The sequence below is a fragment of the Prinia subflava genome, chromosome 4 (genome assembly GCF_021018805.1).
Source record: "Prinia subflava isolate CZ2003 ecotype Zambia chromosome 4, Cam_Psub_1.2, whole genome shotgun sequence".
Lineage (NCBI taxonomy): Eukaryota > Metazoa > Chordata > Aves > Passeriformes > Cisticolidae > Prinia > Prinia subflava.
In genome coordinates, this window is record NC_086250.1 from 7,817,389 (window position 1) to 7,834,263 (window position 16,875).

The following is a 16,875-nucleotide window of genomic DNA, read 5'->3' on the forward strand; positions in this document are numbered from 1 at the left end:
CTGGCCTTAGACACTTCCAGGGATGGAGCAGCCACAGCTTTTTTGGGCAGCCTGTGCCAGGGCATCACCACCCTCAGAGAGAGTTTTTTCTGATGTTTGACCTAGATCTGCCCTGTTTCAGTTTGAAGCCTTTCCCCCTTGTCCTATCACTCCATGTTCTTGCAAATAGTTCCTCTCCATCTTTCTTGTAGGCTCCCTGCAGGTACTGGAAGGCCCAAATTACATCACTGTCATGATTTAGGAATGGTGCTCCCCAGTTTAGTGCTCCCACCAAGACTCTCCAAACCATGTGATGTCACTCACGCCCCCAGACCCCCACTTCCCTTTGCAGCAGCATGGAGAATTGGAGGCACAAAAAAGGCAAAGAGCATGGGCTGGGATAAGAAAAATTCACTGGAAACAGTGATGAGATGAGAAAACAACAGTAACAGCACTATAGGAAAGACATGGAGTACGAAAAAGAAACATTATTGCTCACTGTGGGAACCCCAACAGCAGATAGAACCTGGGCCTCCCCACTTCTCTATTTAACTCAACTGGAAGGAACCCCTTCTCAGAAGAGACTCCCTTCCCCTCACCCCCAGCACTGACAGAAGGTGTATAAAATAACCTCCATGTCCTTGCCATGACCTCTCCTGGCTACTGGAAAAATTAACCCTCCTGGGTGGAGTGGACAGTCACCCGTCACCCTGAAGCCTTCTCATTTCCAGGCTGAACAATCCCAGTTCTCCCAGCCTTTCTTTGCTCCATCCCTTTAATCATCTTTTTGGCCTTCTCTGGACTCATTCCAACAGGCTGATGTCTTTCCTGTGCTGGGACCCCACTCCCCACGGGCCACTTCTGGGGCTGGTCCAGGTCCCTCTGGATTGGCCTGTCCTTCAGTTGTGTCACTGCAGCCTCAGCTTGGTGCCATCTGCAAACCTGCTGAGGGTACACTTGATCCCTTCATCTGTGTTATTAATGAAGATATTTAAAGAACGCTGGTCCAATAAGGAATCCTGAGGGACACCACTTGTCACTGAGGTACCTCAGGGCTCTGAGCCATTGATCACTACCCCCTGCAAAAAGTGCCTTTTTTGAACCCTTTTACCCATCACTGCTTAGGATTCAAGACCGAGTCTATCCCCTAAATGTTTGTCAGCTTTACTTCTAATTCATACGTGTAGAATTAACTCTATAGCAGAAGCTTTTACAAAATAAAATAGGAGGCAAGATTAGCACACACAAAAAAGCCTCCAACAGGCATGATTTCTCTGAGATTATTACGTTCCTTTATTTGAGTTTAAAGTCAAAGTAAATGGAGAGGGAATGTCTCTTTTATTTTAGTAAGAAGCTCCCCTTGTTGGTCGCAGTTATTTTCATTCACTTTAGAAAGAGAAACCTTGGTTTGCTGGCTCGAATCCGGCTGAGGCTGAGAAACCTGGACAGCTTTACCCTTACCTCTGAACTTGGATGGTGGCTCAATGGCACAAGAGCTTTCATGGGATTATTTTAAAACTTGAGTAAGTTCCTTGATTTAGTTGGTGGTCCAGCTTCACAAGGAGTTGTGTCAGCCCCCAGGACTGCAAGGGACAGCAGCTGGAGCTCATGAAACCAGCAGCAAATGCCAATGTCATTCTGCTTTTGAACTGTGCCCCGACTTTGAGTGGAGTCAATGGGATCTTCTGTAGGACCAGAACCAAAGTCCCTAATGAGCAAAAGCTGTTGGAAGAAGATGGATGCTCAGCAAATGAATTTGTGGCTGCCCACATCACAGAAGCCACTATCATAATTAGCTTTCTCACTGAATGTTTCAACAAGAATTAATGGGCATAGCATGCTGAAATGCTGATCCCTCTGAAGGCAATGGTAAAGTTCTCACTGATTTCAAAAGGGCCAGGGTTTCATACTGAAACTCAAGCTCAACTCCTCGAGCCCCCAGAAGGAAAGTCTGGAGCACAGTAGCTTGGGAAATGGGATGTAATGTTGCCATCCAATGATGCCTGTTCCAACCATTTCACAGAATAAAATAGGACACCCTGGCTTGTGCCATCATTGTCATCATCTTGCCACATTGCTTAGGTCATACAGTTTATAAAGAAAAAAGTTTCATCCAATTCTTCCTCAAAACAAGGTTAGTTCTAAAAACTGTGATAGAAATGCCTGACAGTTTATCCTATTCCAAGAAGGCAATGGGTTCACCACAGCATTCCTTCTTTAATGAATAGAGCACCAGACCATAGAATAATAAAGAAATTTTTCCTAATATTTGTCCTCTTTCAGTTGGGAGCCATTCTCCCTTGTCCTATCACTAATGCCCTTGTGACAAGCCCCTCTCCAGGCAGCAGAAGACTTTTGAAGCCTCCTCTTCTCCAGGCTGAAGCACCCAACTCTCTCAGCCTGTCTTTGTGGCAAAGCTGCTGCAGCCCTGTGCTCATCTTTGTGCCTCCTCTGGATCCAGCAGGTCCCCATCCCTCCTTCGTGGGGGCCCCAGAGCAGCATGCAGGACTCCAGGCGGGGTCTCAGGAGAGCAGAATCACCGCCCTCAGTGATCATGTTTTCCTTCTGGAAGTTCAGTCACAAGCATCCATACTTTTCCCCTCACTTTTCCTCCCATACTACGTGAACTGCACCTTTTTCCCAGGATAAATTCTGCACCTTAGAAGCAGATTTCCTTGAACAGAGAGTCATCTCTCTAGTCCAGTAATTTTCTCCAGGCATCAAACCTGACTTATTTTTGCCACTACTATCACCACAGTCAAATCACAGCAAAAATTAGCATTTCCACTAATTCTGGGGTAATTTCCCCTTTTTTATCATATGTGGAGTTGCCGTTTCTCCTTGCATTTCAATACTATTTTATTATTCCTTCCAACTCTCCCCTCCCCTCCATACCCATCCTTTCTTTCCCATCCTCTGTACCAGAAGAGGCTGCCTGGATGAGAACTGCATTTCTTTGTGACTAAAAAAAAAAATTCCTTACAACAAAAACTTCACAGAGGAGAAGGTGCTTGAGTTCAGCAGCCCATACAGGCGAGCTAGTCTAACAGAAATCCAGCAATATCCCCACAGGGAAATATGAAATAAGATGACCTGGAAGGCTTGGGCATTTTCTTTATGACTTTGGAGGAGCGTTTGGTCTCCTGCTGATGGTGCATTCAGGGTCAGGCTGTCTACCTACTACCTATTTTCTCCTCTCCCATCTCCCAGAGAGTTGAAAACAGCACTGCCTCAGGATACAGTTCTTCAGTGGTCATGTTTTTGAGTGTGAACCATGCAGGATTCTGATTTTAACTTGGCACTGCCCACCAGACCACAGGGCAAGTCCAAGATTTTCCTTATGAATATTTAGCCGTGGCTACATTTCAAAGCCATATTATAAAAATGTCATTTGAGAAAGTTACTGTTCTAAAATTTGTAAAGTGCTTTAATGCTATGTTGATACAGCGAAAACATCCTTTTAAAAGAGCTCACATTTCAGGCTGACAGACACCAAAACACTATTTTGTTTTAGCTTGCTCAGCTTTTCAAAACCAGTCAGCATCTGGGCTCTATTAACCATAACGTGCGTGCCTTTTAAGCAACAACAATTTAAGAATATTTCCTTTTCAACCCGCTTTCAAACCCCTTCAGCGTTTTGCAAGATGCATAATATTTAACAATTCTGCTTTGCACTGCAGCCTTTGAAGTTTAAAAATTAGTTACTGGTAAAGCCTTGTACATTTTCTTGCACTCTTTTAGTCACAGGGATTAGTGACTAGAATTTGTACCTATGGTCAAGAAAGGTAAGCCACTGTGTCACAATAATTGGCAATCTTTCCTACAACAGTTTTCTGTCTGTATGTGTGTGTCTTATGGTGTGACACACTGTGTGTGTAGAGAAGAGCTCATTTGCAGTAGCCAATTCTGGGCTAAAGTACCACAGAATGCAGTTTATGGCAAGCAGAGAGACCTATCCCTCTTCATTCAGACTTTGTGAGGAAGAGTCATATTTATATCTCCTATTTTTATTTCATATTTATAGCCATGTTCATATTATGTTGATGTTGATATCAATATCTTTATTTTTATGTTCGTATATGAATTAGTCTGCAGTTCAGCAAAGGCACTAAGCACCTCAAGAATAGGGGTGTGGAGCATCAACCTGGTATCTCTTCAGGGGTGTTGTTTTTATGAGCTGTAGTCCTCAAAACAGGCTAGAAAAGCTCACTGAGTTCCTCAGAGCAGGAAAGATTGCCCTCTAATGGTAAATCTCTAGGTTTAATGTCTGTGATGTTTTATGAAGTGCTCCCCTTCTGTGTGATTTGTAAGGTAAGGCCACACAAATGCAAGATGTTGGAACAATTGATTATTTCAAGGAAAACCCAATTCTTCGTTATCCTCTTAACTGATGAAAAAATTAATTATTAAAAACAAAGATGAAGGCACATTCTTGGTTACATTTTCATTAAACTACCATTAGCCAGGGTTTCTCAGAGGAAGAGGAATGCCTCTGACAATTCAGATCTATTACTCCTAATGGGTTTGACAAATGTTATATTTCACTGTGGGAAGTGTTTCAAGGTCTGAAAAAATGGCAGGTCTGAAAAAATGGCATGAAAGATGATATCTAGTTTATTTCAGTATCATAAAAGTTAATATGAATGCCCTAGAGATTGATCTCGCATGAGTAAACGTCAAGGAACAAAATTCTTACCTTTAAAAAAAAAATCTTTAAATCAACAATCACAAGCATTACCTGTTACAGCAGGAATGCAGGTAGGCCCTTAAGCTTGCACTGGCTGCATATATAAAGGTTTTTGTGGCTTATGGCCTATAACTCATTCTTCATGTGATGAGGGGATGGAAGAGGCAATTATGTAGGGCTGAAGTGTCATTCACTGCCTTTCCATTTTCATTAGTTCTTCGAATAATTTCCTTGCAGTGTAGATTTCAATAAATACTCTTCCAATACAGCTGGCAACTAAATGTAGATAAGTGACACGAGAAAACCCAGAGAAAGTCAGACCCAGTCCCCAAATATATTTATTAGAAAAGAAGTGTCTGCTATGAAGATATCATTGAAAGATTATAATATTTTATTATGGAATAATTAGATTATATTTTCTCCTCTCAAGAAGGAACAGTGATTAGAGTGAGGCTACCCAATCCATTCCCCATCCTTCCTTTTTCTACCGTCTCCCCAGTCAAACCCACAAAGACAGTATTTGGTCACATGGATCTTTGCATAAAAGGCAGGGAATTGTGTCTAAATAGCCCTGACTCATAAAGCTCCTTCCAATGCCTTTTTCAGTGTCAGAGCTTTGCAGTTAATGCAACTTCTACTAATTTTTTTCCTTGTTGCAATTGTGAAAAACCTAATACCTTTACAACAATTTGAAAAGAGCTTACACCGAGCAAAATCCCTGTTTAATCTCAGCATATTAAGAAATCTTTTTTTGAGCAACACATTTAAAGTGCTATTTTCCCTAAACATTTTTTTCTTTCAAGATAACCAAAGCTCTAAGTGTTGAAATGAACTATGATTTAGAGGCCTATCTTCATTTGTGGTTTAAGAATCCTGGTACTTTAACAGGAGGAAACAGGTAGGATATGTGTAAAATACACTGTAAACCATTCAGTATAGGAGAAGGTGTTCCAGTCTCCATAGTAAAAAACCCAAAATAATGGGAACCACAGACACAACCCACTTAAAGATAGGAGACAAAAATGTTTGCAGACACTTGGCCTTGTTGAATTTCTGACTGACATTTCTGGTGTAGGCACCCATTGCTTTCACCCCATGCACCCCAGAGACTACTGAGAGCAGACTCCTCGGCATTACATGGGAGAACTAAAAAGCCTTTCCACAAAAAGAGGGTAAAATGAGTCAGCTCTGGCTAAACCAAGAGCTGATTCCAACTGGTGCTGGCTTTAGCTGTATAAGCCCACTGTTGGGTGGAGAGATTTGTAGGCTGCCTGCAGGAAAACAAAAAGCAAAGAAAGAGAAGAGACGCCTGAGCAGAGATGAGGGAATGCCACCCAGAGGAAAAATAAAACCCCCAAACCCCCCAAAAAACCTCTAAACCATAAAAAAACCCCAAACCAACAACAACAAAGTAAGAAAGAAGGAAAAGGAGATCACTAAAAACCAGCAGAACCAAGAAATATAGAGACCTAAAGGAATAAAAGCAAATTTAGACTGCGAGATTGAGCGTAGGCTTTCTGAAGAAAAATGTTCAATATATCCTAGCCCTTCAGGGGACATACCTATCAAGACACTGGGAAAGCATCTGGGAACAGCATGTACACTCCTGAAGGGATGTGCAAGACTTCAAGGATGAGGGGCTGCAGCTATCCCACAATGAACAGCAATGTAGAGATGTATATTACCTGTATGAGAGGATGAGTAATGCACAGGGAGAGCACAGCTGTCTTGGCCCACTTCAGGAGGGTGACAGAAAAAGTCTGCAAAAGTTTAGCTCTGTGTATGATGGGAACTGCTGAGTGCAGCACTGGCACTTTAAACTCCACGTTGTTATCAGCACACAGTGTGGGATGGCAGGATCAAAGCATGTCAGCAGATTCAAATCCACGAAGATGGTTTTGCAGGAGGCAGGAAAACAAGATCCAGTTTTAAAACTGCCTTCTCATGTAATTCTTTTTTTTTTGGTGGTTTTATTTCCGTGTTTATTTGTTGGGTTTTGTTAGTTGGTTAGTAATTTACTTGAAGTAATCCTGAGTATAAACATTTCCTACTCCTACAGGAGTTAAAATGAACTGAAGCACTATTTGCAGGGAACACACCATGCTGACTTTGCAGCCCTTTGAGGCAGGGACTTTGCACCCTTCTCATCCATCTCAAATAGATCTACAATTTATTTCTTTATGATTGTTTGCAGTGGTTATAAAATTTGGTCTATTTGCTTTACCGTACAATACCACAAGTTTTGTTCATGACAGTGTATATTTACACACCTTATATTTGCTCAGCACTATAAAGCACCAACATGAAAACAAGCAGCTCCAGAATTTATGACACTCTCCAGGTGACAAAAGTCAATCAGCTTTTGGCCTCCTGCCATAACAGAACTGGTTACCTCCAGAAAGAGCCACCCCAATGTGAGGCTTGTCATCACAGCGTGGTGATTAATGGTCCAGTTCCATGTGGTGCACAGTGAAGACCACAGGAGATGTCAGTGGAAAAAACAGAAGAGTGCACAGAAGTTTTAACATTAGAAAGCATAACAAATTGGATGGATTTTTTTAGTTATTTTGTCTTGCTCCTTCTTGATTTTTAATACAAGAGAATTATCCAGGCAAATATATAAGCTCCAAAAATGCATGTAATAAAGCATCACAGTCAAAAGAATGATGATGGGAAATCTCTCTCCTTCTCTGTTAACTGGAAATGCCAACACATGATTAATAATGCAACCTGATTCAATGTTATTAAAATAGAGAATATGCTTAGTTTTGTTGTCTTATACATTATATGAAACAGTAAAAAGTTTTAAACATGTGTGTATATAATCCTCCACTCAGACCTTTCCAAAAAACAAAAAAACTTTCCTATAAAACCTTTTTGCAATGAAATAGCCATAGTTTGGGAAGTTAAAAAAACCAAACTAATTAAACGTTTAAAACCATCAAAAATCCTCCTAACTTGTCAATTCTATTTAATAAACTCTTGTTGCCCTCTAGTGTTCAAACACAGCTTGTAAAGGCCCCTCAGAAAGATCCAAACTGGTCAGCTATCAATTAATTCCCTGTTAGTTCTTAATCCAACATGACAAATGGATGGGAAAAATAATTTTTTAAAAGTGTTGCAGTACACCTGCCTAATACCTTGTTTTCTTTACTCAAAAATAAAAGATCTTTCATGTAACAACTTCTAAAGTTGTTTGTTTTGCTCAAATGTTGTTAAAGGCCACTGAGGTCAGCATCCTCATCAGCCATGGTGCTTGAGCACCTCTCAGCTTTACCTCTGCTATTCGCCGTGCTGGGCGTGCACTGCTGATTGGGCTGGAGGGCAGCTCTAATGACAGGGGCCACACTGACTAATCCCAGAGTGGTTTGGGTTGGAAGGGATCCTAAGGAGCAGCTCATCCAACCCTTGGCCATGGGCAGGGATACTTTCCACTATCCCAGGTAGCTCAGAGCCTGGTCCAACCTGGCCTGGAACACTGTGGGGCAGCCACAGCTGCTCTAGGCAATCTTTGCCAGGGCCTCACCACCCTCTCAGGGAACAATTTCTCATGATCTAACCTAAACCTTCTCTCTTTTAAAGCTTTTCCTTCATCCTATCACTGCATGTCCTTGTGAAATGCCCCCCTCCAGCTGAATACATGACCTGAGCTCTGAACAACCCTGAGATACATCTGCTGATTCTTCTTGAATATTTTGCTACTGTACTGTAACCATATCAATTAATATCAACCATCTTTCCCTCCAACAAATCACTTATTGCAGCAGAAATGCACAGTGAGCATTCAGGGGTTGTTCTCAGCATCTCTCCTTCATTAAAGTGCTGTGATGGCACCAGCAACATAGAAAGCTTCTCATGAAGTTTGGAGTTCTTATGAGAGAAAATCATGGTCAACCTCAGATCTGCATCTGCATTTTTACAGCTGGGCCTAGGACTTATCATCGGGTAAACTCATTTCCCAAAAATGTTCCTCCTTGTTATGTTTCTTGACCAGAAACCTGAAAATAGCTACTTAAAAAAACCACAGAAAAGAAAAGGAGGTTAAACAAAGCACAGTCAACAAACAAGCTGATAAATTTGAGGTATATTTCTTCTGTAATTTTGTTCACTTTTAAGAGGTTATCCAGACTGCTTTTCTTTTAACCATTGTCAGACTTAAACAGTGTAGCAGACCCGCTGGTCTTACACATGTAAAGCAATTTGCAGCCTCCCTATAGTAAGAATTTAAGTTCTTGACACAAGGAACACTGGCTTTTCTTTGATCTGCGAATAATGGCATTTTCAGAGAATTTTCTGCATTTAGTTATTTAGAGCTTTCAGAAAACTTGCCTTGAGGCCATTTTTTGGATCACGCCTGCTTCCCACCCCACTAAGCTTGACAGATCTAAGAATCTCTTGGATGTGCGTCAAATTTCGTAATTTGTAATAGAATTGTTTCCTTGCATTCGTGAGGCACCCCTCCTTCTCTGCCGTGACATTTGTTGTTGGTTATGGCACCTGACATGAACACTTTGAAATCCAGCCTTTCATTCTAAAACCAGGTGTAGACTGACTGTACACAAAGGGAAATTTAAATCACATGAACTGGAAGTTGTGTGGCAGTAGATGCTCCCACTTACTCTCCCTGTTGAAGAGTCAGTGAAACATAAAATCATAGAGTTGTTTAGGTTGGAAAAAATCTCAAATATTAAGACAACTGTTACTAAGCAGGTATGCTCATTACCAGTCACATGAAGGGGCACTAGAAGTGAAGAGGGTGTGCTTTGACAGCACTCACATTTGGAGTATGTCGTTTTAAAGATACCTGTGGATGTATGCAGAAGAAAAACTTTAAAGATATGTATATAACCATAAACTGTATTTAGATAAGGAAAATTAAATTATGCCACATGTAATACATTTTTTTCCTGTTTGCACCTAAAACCATTTGGATGCAAAGCTCTATTATTAAGTATTCCTTTAAAGCTACAAATAGGGTAAATAGGATTGCCAGGCAATCGTGTAACCCTGGCATTTGGTGCAAATAGCACTGAAAACACCCACGAGTTGCACAGGTACTGAATTTATTAGGTGTACTTCAATTTCACTAATCTTGTCACAGCACAGATTAAGCTCATGAAATGCTTTTTCTCCTTAAATATAAGACCTTCTTAGCTTAACTTGGATTTAAATGTTTACTCTCAGGATTTAGTAATAAATCAAAAATGACAGACATTATAGTTCAGCACAGACAGATCATGCCTTCCCCCCACCAACCCATCTCCTGTCTCCTGCTTTCCCATTAGAGCCCAAAAAAAGGAATCCATTCTCTTCTGAGATTTCAATATCTACTGTTCCATTTCAGAGTTCTCCTCTCAAAAGTGAGAGATGCCCCTCAAAATTTTATTCCCTCTCCCAGTCAGACATCAGCATACATTCCATTGATCAAGTAATCCAGCCTGGTGTAATGCTTCTTCTGAAGAGATTCATGTATTTTCTTCAATGTCAGCACAATAACTAGCAACAAGAATATCACCCCAAAAAACAAAGCTGCTATGAGGCTGCTTTTTTCTCCCAGCTGAAAGACACTCTTCCCTCTCAGAACACCTTCTGACAGGGAGCTTTCTGAGTCAGATGGGTCATAACCCAGAAGGTCATTTTGGGAAGATGCAGGGGAATCACTGGACAGAATGGAACCTGGAAAAGAGAGGAGGGTCACATGGCTGGTATCATTGGAAAAGACAACTGTTGGCTCAGGAGCCTTGGCTGGAGTCCTTAGCCCTGATGGGGTGGTAACAGATCTGGAATTTGTGGTCACCTGCCTGGTTGTAGAAGTAGAAGCAGAATTTGTGGGCTTGGAAAGAAGAGGAGTAACAGTGATGCCGGTGGCAGGGACAGCAGGGGCAGAGACAGCTGTGGTGGGGCGGGTGGTGTTTGGTTTAGCAGCACCAGGATGCAGAAGGGCTGTAAGAGGCTCCAGCTGGGCTGTACTTGTGAGCAGAGGAGCAAGAGAAGCACTGCTGGAGGCAGGAGCGCCTGCCTGAACAGTGGTGGGGGATGCAGCAGTGGGGTTTCCAGCTGGAACAGCAGAAGGCAGGTTTGGTGGCACAGGAGTGACCTTCTGCCTTGAGAGCGGGTCTAAACTCTCAGACTCTTTTGCTCTTTGAGATTCAGGAAAAGCTGTATGAAGTTCCATGTTGTCCAAATGCTTGCCTATGTGGTTGAGGAGTTCAGCTGCCTGATGAAAGACAGATTGCTGCACACTGGCAGTGTGATTCTGATGGGGATTCTGACTGGGAGAAATAAAGGGTCCAGCATCCGAAGGCAAAGAATACTCATCTGAAGAAAAGTTCTCGGTTTTGATGGATTTATCCTCTGAGCCATGGATGTCTGGAAACAGAAATAGTGGTATTTAATTATTAAATCTATTTTGACTAATGTAGGCACTTTCTATTTGTATTGCTTAGAAACATTTATGTAAGGGGGCTCAAAGAGATAATGACTAATGAAACTCGCTTTCTTTAAAATGCAGAGTGACATTTCAATTCCATGTCATAAAAGCTGTCAGCCTCAAGCCTAGTCACATAACAGTGTTCTGTGCAGAAATACCATACAAATAATAATCTTAAAAGCTATCTGATTTAACAGTATTTCTTCTACAGTATTTACCTGATTTACAGGTATTATAGAAAGTATTTGGCTGAGCATGAGCTCTTAAAAAGACAGGCTAATTGTCAATTCATATTATATATAAGTTTATAATTATATTTATAAAAATATAGAAAAAAAATATTTACGATAACCATTCACCTCCTGCACAGAACATTTAAAAGCAAACATGCTTTCAATTAGTTCTGACTCTCACTCATCTCTTTTTAATATTGAAATAAAAAGGTTTGTTAACTGCACTGGAATTGAAATAAATAATTAAAGAAGTATCTTTTCCCCTTTTAGCTTGGTTTTCAATGTAACCACATACAGATTCTCATATGAAAGAACAAAGTTTGAAACATTTATTGCTACTGACGCTACTCAGGTGCTACCTTTGAAAACTTACCAGGAGCATTAAACAAGCTAGCATAATCTTTCCACAATTAAATGTTCACAGAAGATCAAATATCCAAAATGAAAAAGAAGTGTTAAATGCAATCAAGTTGTTCACTCAGCATTGCACTACATGCTGAACAAAAGCATGACTGCATTTCTTGTTTCTTTGTTTGAAACCCTGATCTTCTAGGGGAGAAAGAGCTGGAGGAAAGTGTAATTATAGTAATAACTTTACAGAAAGGCAGTTCATTTTTTGCACATTGCTTTTGCACACTTCCTGTGTGATCATGCTTATACAAAAATACTTGTTAACATTACATGAGTAATCTTTCTATAGATCATACAAGTTCCTCTTGGAAAAGTTCTCCTTTTCAGCAAAAGTTCTGTCTCTCAAGCAGCCATACAGAAACCACTTTGGCAGGACAGTCTAATTATCAGTTTCTTATCTGAGCTGTTCAAACAGGTCTGGTGCAAGGCAGTGTCAATCAGCAAATAGGCCTTGCTGTTAAATATATCACAGAGAGCAAGAAATTCCTGAGTGTGCAGCCCACATGCCATAAAGCTCTGAGTTTAGAAAGTTTGCTTCTGCACTTCAGGTTCCCTAACTGAAAGCAGAAAATAATGATTATTTATTATTATTGTTAATTATTCATCAGTGTAGCATGGGTCCTTTAAATCCACAGCTGGCTACAAGGGCATGGTATTTCCATTGGTTTTCATTATACTTTTCAGCGTTATGTACAGAAAATTCTCCTTCTTCACTATATCTAGATGAAAGCAGCTTCTTTTTGTCTTAAGCAAGGATAAATGATGAGGATTTCTGAATCTAATGTGAAGGAATATTATAAGGGTTGGGACATTATTCCAAGTGGGAAGCTGGGCTCACAAAGGAGCTCACCACACACCTGCCCATTCATCTTCCACAACAAAAAAAGAGCAGTATTTGCAAATCATAGTGCTTGGTTTAGAATACTTTACTAAAAATAAGATCTCTAAACAGTTCCTGCTCACTCCTGAAAGTTCACAGGTGCGAAAGTCATCTGTGTGGGGACTGATGGCTCCCACTATTATTTACCTGTAGTTATCTTGTAGCTCACAAGTCCTGTTGCAGGTTTCATTGGACAAGCCTCAGTGCTAGGACAGTAAAACAAGTAGCAGTTTGGACGTGTACTTGTTCTTGCAGCATAAAAAATAATCAAATTACACTTCTTGTCTCCTGCAAAACAAAGTAAATACCAGTTTCAGCAATAAGAACTTTTATAGCAGCATGGTAATGAGATCTAGTTTGTTAACTTTTGCTCATGTGAGTAAGAGGAAAACTACTAACACATAACATTCCTACAGGAAAAACAACCAAGGACTGCGGAAGAATGGCCCAGGGCCAAAATATGAAAGGTCACACCTTCCTTTTCCTGTACAAATGCAGTTGGGGAAATTAACAGCTCGGAACAGCTCAGAACCGCTCAGAACTGCTCGAAACCGAACCGCTCGGAACCGCAGCTCGGAATGGCCCGGAACAGCCCAGAACCCCAGCTCGGAACCGCAGCTCGGAACCGCAGCTCAGAACCGCAGCTCAGAACCTCAGCTCAGAACAGCTTGGAACTGCAGCTCGGAACCGCAGCTCAGAATAGCCTGGAACAGCCTGGAACAGCTCGGCACCGCTCGGAACCGCTCTCATCTCATTATCTCTCATCCTCCCCTCACCCATACCACATTGGCACCACTATACCACAATTCCTTGCTTGCAAATCCTGATAAATCTGAAAGCCTCCTCGACATACTCACAGGGAAGAAAATGATTTAGACAGTTTTCCTTATTTCATCCCAGGAATCCCTTGGCTAGTTGCTGCTTTGGGGGATCACCTTCACCACTGTCATTTCCACTTGCTGCTCTACCTCCTACTGCTCCAAGAGCTTGATTCAAACCAGCTGTCTCAGAGGAGGGTGAGCATTCTCATTCTGGGCTAAAATTAAATACAGTGCAAAATGTCACCTTCTTTTAGTGCACCTAGTAAATACAGCTTATGCCCCTTCGGGGTTCGGGATTTGGGAGGTTTTAACACCTAAAACTAACGCTGTTTCTGTGATGCAACTATTTTCCTGAACCCGACGGGGTCTTGCGTTAAGATCTAATCTCTACTGGCAAAAGAAGGTAGCGGCCGCAAGCTGGAACCAAGCGCAGCCCGAATTCGAGGGTAAATTCCGCGCTGAATACGGAGAACGCCAGGAGCTGACCACCCCGAGAGCCCAAACTCCAGCATTATTGTCCCGGGCAGCGGCGGAGAAGGAGGCCGAGGTTACCTGCGAGCCGGTGCCCCGAGCAGCAGGCGCGGACACACGCACCCGCGCTGGGGACGCGCAGCGGCTCCGCGCCCCGGACGCCGCGGGGCAGCGACAGGTCTATATCGATGATGGAATTCTCCATCTTCTCCGCGGAACACTCCTGGCTCAGCGCCGGCCCGGCCATCACGCAGGTGATCACCAGCAGGCGAACCGGCCAGCGGCTGCCCCCGCGGGACATGGTGACCGGGGCCGGTCCCCGCGGGGCTCCTCCGGCACGGCCGGGGTTCGCGGCCAGCGGCAGGAGCCGCGCCCAGGGCTCTCCGCTGCTCCCGGGGCGGCCGCGCCTTCCTGGGGCACCTGCGAGCGACCCCCGCCTGCAGAGGGGGGTCGGGAAGGCGGCGGCGGAGCCTGGCCGGGCTCGGGACGGCGGCTCGGGAGAACCGCGGCTGTCCCGGCACGTCCGGGAGGAGGGGCCGTGGGAGGCGGGCCCGGGACGCCTGCTGCCCTCCTCCTGCCTGCCTGCCCTCCTCCTCCTGGGCTTCCTGCTTACCTACCTACCTGCCCTCCTCCTACCTACCTGCCTCCTCCTGCCTGCCTGCCCTCCTCCTCCTCCTCCTGGGCTTCCTGCTTGCCTATCTACCTGCCCTCCTCCTACCTACCTGCCCTCCTCCTCCTCCTCCTGGGCTTCCTGCTTACCTACCTGCCTGCCCTCCTCCTCCTCCCTTCCTTCTCACTGCCCGCCATTCTCTTGTCCCCTTCCTGCCTTTTCTCCTGCCTGCCCTCCTTCTCCCTTGCTTGCCCCTTCCTGCCCTTCTCCTGCCTTCCTCCCGCCCTCCTCCTCCTGCCTGCCCAGCGGGGCTGCGAGGGTATTCCCGCTCCTCCAGCCTCTCGCCGGCCCCAAGGGCTCTTCTCGAGCATCAGACACAAAGGCAAAACCACCTAATGAAGAAGCTCCTGGTTTCTTGGAAAGCTGATAGGGTTTTACCCACAGTCGTACTTTTACTCCACCTGAGACCTGCTTTTGGAAGCTGTAATGAAAGCAATTGATATGTCCTAGACTAATTTGGACACATTTCCATGTGTGTGTGTAAAAGACTCCTTGCAACCTGAATAATCCTGTTCAAATCACAGCCAAGCACAAGATGTTTGTGGAATGAGAGCTGTAACTGGGACCCTGACTGGTGTCTTGGCCATTCTTCCTTCAGCTGTCTCACTGCAATTCCTTGCTTAAGTAATGTTTTTTGCTTGGAATTTTTTCATTTCCTCTTTTTAATTTTTTTCTTGCTGTTTTGGGGTAGTGTTTAGGATTAAAAGCAGACCAAAGGAGTGGAAAGAATAAAAGGATTATAAGAAAGATTCCTTACTTTTCAGGAAAGAGACCTTTTATTTAGTAAATAAAAGGTAAATAAAATCCATTTTCTCTTTAGAGATGTGCATTACCTGAAGAGATCCAAAGGGCAGGTTAGTTTCTATATTGTAATGTTTAGATGCCAAGGCGTGGGTGGCTGTCTTGTTCTTCATGCCCAGTCAGTCCCCCTTTGTCAATACTGCTGGGTGTTGGCGTTTATTTAGTTTTATTTAAACTTCTGACTATTTATACATTTTGGTAAACAAAGGAATTAGTGTTCATTGGTTAGCAGTTATGTAGTTCTCTTATTAATTAGTAGTCTATGTTCTATTGGTTAATGATTCACTCGTAATTAGTCCACATGCTCAGTTTGTCTCTTCTTTTGGGTCAAGGATTTTCTTGGGTTGGTGGCCTGTGGGTCAGTGGTTGGAGATCCCCCCTACCAGAATTACCTTTTCTCACTTGGAGCTGATTTCAGCACACATTACTGAGCATTCCTGGCCTGGCCAGGGAGGAGATTGCCCTGCTTTGCTGTAGCCTGGGACAGCCTCTCCTGGAATATTGGGTGAAGTTTGGGGTGCCACAAGATCAGGGAGACATTAATCTATCAGAGAGTGTCCAAAGCAGGGCACGAGGATGGTGAAGGGCCTTGAGGGGAAGCCGTGTGAGGAGCAGCTGAGGACACTCGGTGCGTTCAGCTGGAGGAGACTGAGGGGAGACATCGCAGTCGCAGCTTCTCCTGAGGGGAAGAGGAGGGGCAGCCCTGAGCTCTGCTCTCTGGGACCAGGGACAGACCCGAGGGAGCGGCTGGAGCTGTGTCACAGGAAGGTCAGGTTGGATCTCAGGGAAAGGTTCTTCCCCAGAGGGTGTGGGGCACTGCCCAGGCTCCCCAGGGAATGGTCACGGCCCCAAGGCTGCCAGAGCTCCGGGAGCGTTTGGACAACGCTCTCAGGGATGCACAGGGTGGGATTGAGGGGTGTCTGTGCAGGGCCAGGGGTTGGACTCAGTGATCCCTGTGGGTCCCTCCCGACTCAGGATATTCGGTCATAGGCTGCTTTTTAAAGAAATGTAACTTATCCGTCAACACCGAAAAGCACAGGAAGGAACACAGCACTACAGATATTGGCCCCATTAGGGCCAAGCAGGGAGGAGGAGCACCTTTCCTGGCCACACAGATCGCCGCCGCTCTGCCGCGGCCCGAGGCCCCGTGGCGGCTCCGGGGGGCAGAGCCGAGCGGCCCCGGCCCCGCAGCCCCAGCGCCCCGCGGCCCCGAGCGGGGCCCCGCCCGCCGGGCGGAGCCGCCGTGACCCGGCGCAGCCGGAACCCCGTGGGCGGCCGCGGCCCCCGCGCTGCGGCGGGCGGGGGACGGAGGCAGCGCCATGGGCGCGGAGCACAGCGCCGAGGCCGAGAGCCGCTCGGGCGAACCCGGCGCCGCAGGTCGGTGCCTGGCGGGGAGCGAGGGCGCGGGGCTGTGCCCCGGGGAGCGGGGCTGTGCCGGCACGGCGGCCGTGGAGAAGGGCACGGCTGTTTCCTTGGGAGGGACAGCGGCTGT

General features: G+C 44.6%; 2 protein-coding genes across 2 annotated transcripts in view; one reads left to right on the plus strand and one right to left on the minus strand.

The window, feature by feature from the left end:
• Positions 1 to 9,712: 9,712 nt before the first annotated feature.
• MANSC1 (MANSC domain containing 1) lies at positions 9,713 to 14,508 on the minus strand. The gene is made up of 3 exons (XM_063395335.1): positions 13,994 to 14,508; positions 12,768 to 12,908; positions 9,713 to 11,035 (listed from the first exon to the last, which is right to left on the minus strand). The coding sequence occupies exons 1-3, from the start codon at positions 14,211 to 14,213 to the stop codon at positions 10,065 to 10,067; spliced, it is 1,332 nt and encodes a 443-aa protein (XP_063251405.1). The 5' UTR covers positions 14,214 to 14,508; the 3' UTR covers positions 9,713 to 10,064.
• Positions 14,509 to 16,606: 2,098 nt separating this feature from the next.
• BORCS5 (BLOC-1 related complex subunit 5) overlaps positions 16,607 to 16,875 on the plus strand; it is a 57,605-nt gene continuing 57,336 nt past the window's right edge. The window contains exon 1 of the mRNA XM_063395342.1: positions 16,607 to 16,760. Coding sequence (XP_063251412.1) covers positions 16,703 to 16,760 — 58 coding nt within the window. The 5' untranslated portion in view covers positions 16,607 to 16,702. The remainder of the gene's footprint in view (positions 16,761 to 16,875) is intronic.